The sequence below is a fragment of the Podarcis cretensis genome, assembly GCF_951804945.1.
Source record: "Podarcis cretensis genome assembly, chromosome: 14".
Taxonomy (NCBI): domain Eukaryota; kingdom Metazoa; phylum Chordata; class Lepidosauria; order Squamata; family Lacertidae; genus Podarcis; species Podarcis cretensis.
The window spans coordinates 42,859,297-42,869,776 of NC_137183.1; the positions used below are offsets into that span (position 1 = coordinate 42,859,297).

The window sequence follows — 10,480 nt, forward strand, 5'->3', positions numbered from 1 at the left end:
CAACAAAATTGGGATCAAGGGGTTTTCCCGGAACAATGGAGGGAGGGTGTGCTGTGCCTCGTTGGGGCAGTGGTGGTGGAAGTGCTCTAGGAGGAGGGAGGACAAAAAAATGGGTCAAGAAGGGTTGGGTTGAGAAAGCCTCTCCTCCTTCCAGAGGGGAGGAGTTGTGAGCGGGAGTCGTTTCCCGCGTGGTAGGGGGTGTTCTGGCCCCTGCGTCTGCTGTCCCGGCTGCTGTGCCACGCCCCCTGGCAACCAACCAATAGGGCAGAAGCTGAGGAGGCGGGGGTTTAGCCGCTCAAATGCGGCTGTGGCAGCGTTGCCTTCTCATTGCGCTGCTGGGTTTCGTCAGATGATGATCCGGCTGCTCTATTCCCCAGGACAACTTTGTTTTGGTCCAACCTTCTGAAGAGGAGGTTTTGGCGAGGCTCCCGTAGCCCTACGGCCATCGACAAATCCAGAAAACTTGTAAATCGGGTGATGGTGTGCAAATTGCGCTTTATGAATGGCTTTGTGATTATGCATGCTGACATCCGGTTCAGCGAGTTGACTCTGTTCTGGGAAGATGGTGTTGACCTTTCGGATCTTGGCAATGATATTTGGCTGGCCGACATCATCAGAAGCCTTAGGGATTGGTTGCAGCTGTGAGGGTATTGGCGGCGAGCCTTTTTGGCTCGGGTGGCGGTTAGGCATTGGAATATGTTTGTGTATTGGAGGGCAGGGTGTCGCCATCGCCTACCCCTCCACTTTTGGTTATTCCGTTAAAGGAATCCGGCGGTCATGGATCCTGTCTGACGCCCTTGCTAGGTGGCTAGGGCCATGGCACGACCCCCGGTGACATCAGGGGGAACTTCCAGTTGTATTTGCATCAACAAGCTCCTCCTACTGGTGGTTAACCCTTGATAGACTCACCTCTCCCTGAGGGGTGGAGTCACACTCTGTTGTTTTATCCAGTGCCTAAGCCAATACAGTGGTACCTCAGGTTAAGCACTTAATTCGTTCCAGAGGTCCGTTCTTAACCTGAAACTGTTCTTAACCTGAAGCACCACTTTAGCTAATGGGGCCTCCTGCTGCTGCTGCGCCGCCAGAGCACGATATCTGTTCTTATCTTGAAACAAAGTTCTTAACCTGAAGCACTATTTCTGGGTTAGCAGAGTGTGTAACCTGAAGCGTATATAACCCGAGGTACCACTGTACCACTCACATGCTGTAATTAATAAAGTTGTGGCCTTTTTTAGCCCATTAACCTAATATACTGCGTCCTTGTGTCTTTCTTATCCTCAAGTGAGTGGCGGGTCCTCGACTCACAAATGTTTTCATGTGAGGAATGTTGAAGGGGATATTCTTATGGAAAGAGAAGCAGGGATGTGTGACTGGGCAAGAGGCCCACCAGCATTCTAGGTGTGGTTATTTGAATGTAGTATCCGGAATACTGCAGTCAGCAACAGTGTCTGGGTGGCAATCAGGAAAATTTTTGGAAAAATCCAGCCGAATAGCAGCCCCTAGCAGCAGTGCCGTTTTTGCTGAAAAAGCTCAACAAGTTTGGAGAAAACTGGGGGAAAAAGGTTAACAGCTTTTGCCAGAAAGGAAAAAAGATTTTTTTAAAAAAATATGGCAACCCTAGTGTTTCCTCCTGCATGTTTCCTTCCTCGTGTTATTGCCAAAAGTAATAACCAGCCAAATTTCAAAGTGCTAATTGCATTATATACCGTAGAAAACAATCAGTTGCTTAGAAACCCCAAAAAAATTCATTACTCATGGTTTGCAGGAACAACATAATTAAGACCTCAGATTTCAAGATGCCTAATCCGATGGTTATGTAACTAAACTGGGTGTACTTTTCCATTTACAGTTTCAAATTCTAGAGTGGGAAAGGATTAAGGAGCACAAACAACAGGTCGCCTTGAGCGGCAGTGATATTTTTGCAACGATTACCTTATGATCTGGACGCGCGAGAGAGCATCTAAGTACTTCCCTGCTCATTGAGATCTCTTACTGACCATCTTTTAATGGATCTGATGTCTACTAAGTTTACAATCACCGCAGAACAGGCATGTTCAGTTTGCCCCACCCACATAACCCAAGTTTGGATCTACTTTCTGCTGCTGCGCATAACGTATGGGAGCAAGGTCCTTAACATATATATTAAATTTTAGGAAACATGAGGAGAAATAAATAAATATTACAGCTATCAAAACAATATTACACGCTTCAAAGAAACAAGTTGATACAACATAAGACTGGCTGCTAATAAACTACAAAAGAGCAACCCAAAAGCACTCAACTTGAAGCAACTTCAACCCGAGGTATGACTCTATTAAGAAAAAGAAAGAAGCTCATGGACATGCCTATAAATTATCCAGGCCTATAAATTATCAGGCTTTCTTGTAACTGAAATGTGTCGGTATGCAGCTGGCTTCAGCTCTTCCTGCAACAGATCCCAGCAAATTAAAATGAGGTAGTATCAGTATCAAATTTTATTTCGGTCCCAGGCCAGCATAAGATACATACAGATAAACTGAACACATAAAACTTAAAACATAAAACACATAAAGCTAGCAACTGAGTATGTAACACATTTCCCTGTCGTTTGGAAACCATCCTTAATAGTTAAGGGAGCAAGACCACGTGGGAGGAAGGATAGTCTCAGCCAATAATTCAGTGTGGCAAGCCATACTCTGGCCTCGATACTTACGAATCCAGCTTTGAGATGTATGGTAGCATTGGAGACGTGTTTAGGTACTTGTAGGGTTGATCTTAAGAACTTAGATGAGACAAAAGTGTTATGTACTGAAGTTCTCACCCTGGGCCAGCAGGGGGATACTGTAGATAGTTTTCACTCAGGTCCACATATGCAAATAAGGGATTGAAAGTGACATTCAGTGATTGGATGGTTACAGAAAATGGTTACTGTTGCGTTCTAGTGGAGCTCTGTATAAGCAGGATGGCTGAACCCTTCAGTTCAGTTCTGTTCTGGTCTGTGAATAACCAAGAGCTGTTTGAAGAATTGCTGTGTCATCTGATATGTTCACCCACAACTTAACAAAAAGGATCCTGTGCACATGTTTGTGAAAATGAAGCTCCACTACACACAGTGGGGGCTGACTCAGAAGTAAACATGCACAGGACTGCATGGCACTGAACTCTTCAGTCTGTTAAGTAACTTGGGCCATCTTTTCTTTTTCTTTTTTAAAAACGCAGTAAAATCAGAACTAAGTTTTTCTTGGAAGAACATTTTGTTCAAAATGCCAGTGGTAATAAATCACCAAATACAGTTCCCGTATGAGTATACCAACCGCAGGGCTTATTATGCAATGAACAGAACAAAGTAAAGGCATGCCCAGGTGATGTTATGGCATTTCACCCACTTTGCAGGGAAAGCTGCCGAACCACCTGCTTTTCTGCAACTGTTTTATACCATGTATATTCAACCCTGCTTCCCAAGAGCTACAGACAACCAGTGTCTCACAACAACCAGTGGTGTCCAGTGGCCCTTGAGACCGAAAGGGCAGAAGGCGGAGAGAGGTCAAAAGCAGAGCCAGTGAAAGGCATTACCAAGTCATGTGGCTCCAACCTGCTCCCACTGCTGGTGTTTGAAGCAGTGTACACAGGATGTTAGCCACATCCACATCTGTCCTGTAGTTTCTTGAGAAAACCTGCTGTCGGATGCATTGTCTCTTAAACCAGCTCCCATCCGATTTGAACACGGAAACCACACTCATTTTGCAATTAACCTCAGGTGCATACATTTGAGGCAGCCATTGTGCATGTGCAGATGATGGCACATGCACAGGTGTGAGCTTCACTAAATAGTAGTTATGTGGGGTAATGAAGCCACAGAGAAATCAAACAGGCAATGCTCATTAGGTGAAGACACCTCCATCACACCCTCCAACATTTCTTCCATAAATATAGGGATGTCCCATTCCATAATGATCATTTTACTATTTACACCCCACACATCTGACTGTGTTACCCCAGCCACTCTGGGCAGCTTCCAACACATAATAAAACATTAAAAAACAATCCTATACAGGATTGCCTTCAGATGGCTCGCGGGTCAGTTGCCTCCATACCCTCCCACATTTCTCCAATGAAAATAGAGACATTCTAAGGAAAAGTGGGACATTCCAGGATCAAAGCAGAAACCGGGATGGATTCTCTAAATCAGGGATATCCCTGGAAAACAGGGACACTTGGAGCGTCTGCTCCATCCCCTTTCTGGCGTGTACAGCAGCGTGCAAATGTGACTTGAAATGCGACAGGGGAGAACTGCCTGTGTTTTAAGCTGCTAACACTTAAATCTATATTCTGAAAAAAGCCACCTTCTGCTTGAACAAGTATCCCAGCTGAAGGACTGGAACATTTAAGATAATGTTTTCTCGTTGTTAACGTTGCTGCGGTAAATGCGCACTGTGTAGCTGACCTCCTTTAAGATACAGTGGTACCTCGGGTTACATACGCTTCAGGTTAAATACGCTTCAGGTTACAGACTGTGCTAACCCATAAATATTACCTTGTGTTAAGAACTTTGCTTCAGGATGAGAACAGAAATTGTGCAGCAGCAGCACAGCAGCAGCAGCAGCAGGAGGTCCCATTAGCTAAAGTGGTATCTCAGGTTAAGAACAGTTTCAGGTTAAGAACAGATCTCCAGAATGAATTAAGTTCTTAACCTGAGGTACCACTGTAATGTTTTAGTTTCTTGTTGATTGTGTTACTTTGAATGCAAGTTTTATATTTGACTTTCTTCAGTAATGTTTTATCCTGGATCGTCTTATCTGATGTTTTGATGTAGGTAGGTTGCAAACCGCTTGGAGATTTATTTATTTATTTTCTAAAGAATTATACAGCAAAGCGGTAGAGATTTCCTGGAATTGAAGAAATCACGTCTTCCAGTTTCAATCTGAAGGCGCAATTAAGACTGGTTAGTCTCTGAAATATCGCAAGGCTCCTTTGCTTTCTGCAAAGCACATATTTAGCAATAAGTAAAATAAGATTTTAAAATGCCAGCTCCATCCCGGCCAGGCACCCCCCTGGGGCAAAAGGAGGCGGAGCTAACTGCTCGGCTCCTCCCCGCCCGATCAGCTCTGCTCTCGTTTCTTCTGGCCTGGCTCGGCGCTCCACTCCACAACCTGGGGCTTGACAACACGGAGATCCCGGAAGTGAGGCGAAGGCTCGGTCAGAGGCGCAGCGGCTGTGTCGGGTCTTCGGAGAGTCGTCGTCATGTCTACGGCTATGAACTTCGGGACGAAAAGCTTCAAGCCGAGGCCGCCGGACAAAGGCGCTTTCCCTCTGGATCATTTCGGTGAGAAGGTTCCCCCCCCCCGCAACCGTCCGTCACCTCGACTGCGCATGTGCGATTCCTCCACCCACCATAGAGAGGACGTTGGGTGGGGGAGAGAAAGTACGACAGGCATTTCCGGCCTAAAAGCGTACAGTCAATAAGGGCGCTTGCCCATAGATGCGCAAGGGATAGAGGGGTACCGCTGTGAGCCCATGGAAACGATAGCTTTCCGTTAGCAGAACCTCTGTCATGGGCCCCCTAGGGGAGGGGAGGAGAACTTTTGACCATCGTGCTGCTGAGGGACTATAACTCCCATCATCCTTGGTGGGGGCCATGCTGGCTAGGGCTGATGGGAGTTGGAGTCCCTCAACACCTGGGGGAGCATTTTTCGCCATAAAAATGGAAGGGCAGGGGTGCAAATCAATGATTTTTAAAGCTCCACCTCCAGCACAAGAATTGACACTGGGACCAGTAAGAGAGGCAGAAGAACATTATTTATTTATTTATTTATTTCGATTGCATTTTATTTATTTATCTTATTTCGTAAAATTTATGCACCATTTGATTGTATAAAACAGACAAACCTCAAAGTGGTCTACAAAAATATAAGATGATAGAATCAACAAAAAAAATTACAAGCCTATTTTAAAACATACAAAAATATATATCTATCTCCCTTTTTTTTGGGGGGGGCGCAAGGAGCTCAAGGTGGCGTTTGTAATTCTCCCCCTCTGTAAGGCATCACCTGCACTGTACATATAAAGCAATAGCATAAGAACAGCCTGCTAGATTGAGCCAATGCCACTATAGATTTAAAGGAGCACCATACCACGATAGTCTTGGCTTCCCTTAAAGAATCCTGAGAACTGCTAATGAATTGTAAATCAGCAACTTCACACTGAATTCCCCCTTTGAAACTATTTTTTCCTTGGAGCTTAGTGACCTGGAGGTTTGCTGGCGCCTCGGTGGTTTCGAGGTGTGTCCCCGCCTACTGCATTACGTTCTCGTGGTGAGCCACAGCAGCCAGCCTGCCCTTTTGAATAGCGCTATTGTTTTGTCTTACTCTTAATTCCATGTCTGTTTCTTTTCATGCCTCCTGTTTCAAAAAACATGCTTTCCTTCTGTCGCACAGGTGAATGTACAGCCTTCAAAGAAAAATTCATGAAGTGTCTGAGGGAGAACAGCTTTGAGAATGCATTGTGCAGGCAGGAATCAAAGGAATATTTAGAATGCAGAATGGAGAGGCAAGTGCATTCTTATTTGCAACACTTCACTTAAGCTAATGGAGGTTTGCTCTCAATTTGCCAGAGACAACTTATGCTGGGCTGTCAGTGCACAGTGGATTTTTGGCTCCGCAAACCACTGACTGCTTCATTTTTGAAATCTGTAAAATTACAGTACAGTGGTGCCCCGCAAGACGAACGCCTTGCAAGACAGGAAATCCGCTAGACGAAAGGGTTTTCCGTTTTGGAGGCGCTTCGCAAAATGAATTTCCCTATGGGCTTGCTTTGCAAGACAAAAATGTCTTGCGAGTTCTTTTTCCTTCCCCCCCTTTTTCTAAGCCGCTAAGCCGCTTATCAGCTGATCTGCTAAGCCGATAAGCCGCTAAAAGCCTCTAAAAGCTGCTAATAGCGCTAATCCGCTAAGCTGTCAATGGGCTTGCTTCGCAAGACGAAAAAACTGCTAGACGAAGAGACTCGCGGAACGGATTAATTTCGTCTTGCGAGGCACCACTGTACTTAATTCCCCCTGCACTTTTTCTTTTCTCCTCTTCTTCTTTTTTTGCTGACAATGAGTCCACATCCACCCCATACATTTAAAACACTGTTGTTTTTGTTTTTTTGTTTGTTTAGACAACTTATGGCCAAAGAACCATTGGCAAAATTGGGATTTAAAGACCTAATAGAAGAAAAATCAGAAACCCAACAGGAGACATTGTGATGAAGAGAAAGAGAATCCTGACCTTCTCCCATAGAAAGGAGCAAATCTGCTGTGGTACATATTGTACGTTTCAGATCCTATCTTGATATGAAGTGCTCCTTGGAAGAAGCTGTTGCCAAGTAGAAGATTTACAGTGCAATCTTGTACACTTACCTACTCAGCAGTAAATCTCACTGAGTTTAATAGGGCTTACTCCCAAGTAAAGGGATCGGATTGTTTCAATGCTATCCCCACCCAGTTAGTCCCAGTGAAGTCAGTGAGTTTTTCTTCTAAGGACATGTGCTGTTAGTGTGGGGAAGGAAATATTCCTTGGATATTCAAATTTGGACTACAAGCTCCCAGTACTTACTTTGTGAAAAGCTTTGTTTTGAAGATTCTGGCAGAACTCATTGCACTGTGCATTGGGTTCAGCTTCTCTTCTTACAATTGGTATAAATAATAAATTATTATTATAAATTATTATTATTTGAGAGAAATGCTTACTAGGATCTTAAGTGTACTTGCTTAGAAATATGGTGTGCTGAAATTATTCACCGGGACTTTTGCATCCAAGTGAAGCCTTAGGATAGGTATGTAAATAAATAATGTTTTTGAATCAAATTGTTTCTGATCATTTCATTCCTAAATCCAGCCCTCCTCTCCATCTCTTTCAGTTTCAGTTATGAAAATAGTTCTCATCAGAAGTGAGAATATTTGGCTGCCCTTTTGTCCTAGACCTCAATCTTTTGGCAACACAGAATTAATTCAGTAAAAAGGAACTCTGTTGCCACTTTCAGAAATGCATGTGCCTGTTTTGAGATTTTTTGTTGTTGCTGTCTTAAAACAGAAAGAAAATGCAGTGTGTTCTAGTACATTGGTAAATGAGGCAATGAGAAATACAGGCCCCAATCCAGGGCAAAGTGAGGCACACTTAAGCCCGTAATGCGCAGAAATGTAATTAATTGTGTGCTGAAATGTGGCCACGATATGCATGACTTTGAATGGGGTGTGTGTATGTGTGATTGTTTTTAAGAGTTTGTTTGAGGAACGGCATACCCTTTGATTTGAAGGTGATTCTTCTACGTGGGGTGGGGAGACAGGAAGAACCCTAACTGAAACCTACAACCCACACATTGCCCTTTCCTTTGCAACTTGAAGCTGCCTTCGCAAGAGAGGCAGGATGTCTTCCTTGTCTCACCCACTCTGGCACCTCAGCTGATGCTGTCTGGGTTAACCCTAAGAACGCCTTAAGTAGGACCCGGCTGGATCAGGCCAATGGCCCATCTAGTCCAGCATCCTGTCCTCACAGTGGCCAACCAAGCTTGTTCAAGAAGCAGGATTTGGTCCCCCTCCCCTCCTGCAGTTTCCAGCAACCAGTATTCCAATGCACTTTTCCCACCAACCACGATAATCTCAACAGCCCTTACTAAGATTGCCAGAGAACCATGGAGTTGGAGAGGGGTGTCAGATAGTCTAACCCTCTGCTCAATGCAGGAACGCCAGAGGCAGAAGAGCATCCTTGACAGATGGCCTCCAACCAGGGAGAGTCCATTGCCACCTTTGGGGCCACCTGGTACCACTGTCAAAGTGTTCTTGGGACAGGCTGTAGTGATTTAGGGTCTGCTAAGCATGCAGAGGGTCCCAGCTTCAAAGCCCAGCAACTGCCAAGGAAGGCTGGGAGAGACCCCTCTCTGAAACCCTGGAGAGCCACAGCGATCAGTGTAGCTGATAACTACACTGCTAATGGCCTGGTTCCATAAAAAGCAGCTTCCTATTCTTCTTCAGGTTACAGTGGTACCTCGGGTTACAGACGCTTCAGGTTACAGACTCTGATAACCTAGATATAGTACTTTGGGTTAAGAAATTTACCTCAGGATGACAACAGAAATTTTGCGGCGGTGGTGGGAGGCCCCATGAGCTAAAGTGGTACCTCAGGTCAAGAACAGTTTCAGGTTAAGAATGGACCGCCGGAACGAATTAAGTTCATAACCCGAGGTACCACTATACCTTATTTTACAAGGGGTATTATACTATGTATAAACTGCATTATACTGATTTACTGTAAACTTTGTTCCATTTAATCCCTGCAAGATGGCCACAAATATAGCTTGGCTTATACAGCGGCCAATAAATAAATACAGTGGTACCTCAGGTTACAGACGCTTCAGGTTACAAACTCTGCTAACCCAGAAATAGTACCTCGGGTTAGGAACTTTGCTTCAGGATGAGAACAGAAATCACACAGCGGCAGTGGGAGGCCCCATTAGCTAAAGTGGTACCTCAGGTTAAGAACAGTTTCAGGTTGAGAACGGACCTCCAGAACGAATTAAGTTCTTAACCTGAGGTACCACTGTATAGTCAACTCGGCTTCATTCAGTGGTAAGAACTCCTAAAATGAATGGACCTAAGGTTCCTTCTGCACCATATATTGAAAGCAGTATCATATCACTTTCACTTCACCCCAAAGAATCGTGGGAAGCATAATTGGTTAAGAATGCTGAGAACTGTCATGTGAGTTAGCAAAAGCTTTCTGTGAAATGATTTATAATGAGTTGGGGGGGGGGGAATGTTGAATATCACTTTTGTGAAAAAACCAGAAGTTTTTCTTCTAGGTATAATTGTTGGAGAAGTACGCAATGAACAGGAAAAAAACTTTATGTATGCTACCACAGCTTCCCAGATGATTTACACCCAAAGATGGAAAGAAGCAGCAGTCCCAACAAAACAGGACTGGCAGTTTTAATTGATGGAGCATGCAGAAATGGCGAAACTTACCGGAAGAATTAGAAATCAAGATGAGAGATTATTTAAAACCAGAATAGGGGAAAATTATTGATTATTTGAAGATACATTGTAAATAAATTAAAATTTTAGCAGCATTGATATAAACATATGCAGCAAGAGATAATTAAAGGGGAAGATAAAAGAAATTTGGTAAATAGGTTTGAATTGGATATACAGTAATAAAAAGATATGAACTAAATAACTGCAGAAAGGAGGGGAGTTGAGGGAAATGCAAATTAAATTTGTAAAGATTTTGTTTTTCTCGTTAAAAATGCTTGTAAAATGTGAAAATGGAAAATATATTTTAATTTTGAAAAAGAGTGCTGAAGGAGACCCCATTCCCCTCACACAGCTACAGTCCCCATAGTTCTCTGGGAAGTGGGGTGGATTACTGAGCTGTTCTGAGACTTGTAGCTCTGTGAGGGGAAAGAGGGATGCCTCTCAGCATCTTTAACAAACTACATGTCAGGGAACTGACATCGGAGCCAGCAGTGG

General features: G+C 44.0%; 1 protein-coding gene across 1 annotated transcript; it reads left to right on the forward strand.

Moving 5' to 3' along the window:
- The first annotated feature begins 5,111 nt into the window (after window positions 1-5,111).
- COX19 (cytochrome c oxidase assembly factor COX19) lies at window positions 5,112-7,822 on the forward strand. Its single transcript, XM_079954098.1, has 3 exons — window positions 5,112-5,302; window positions 6,414-6,525; window positions 7,135-7,822. The coding sequence occupies exons 1-3, from the start codon at window positions 5,221-5,223 to the stop codon at window positions 7,220-7,222; spliced, it is 282 nt and encodes a 93-aa protein (XP_079810224.1). The 5' UTR covers window positions 5,112-5,220; the 3' UTR covers window positions 7,223-7,822.
- Window positions 7,823-10,480: the final 2,658 nt, after the last annotated feature.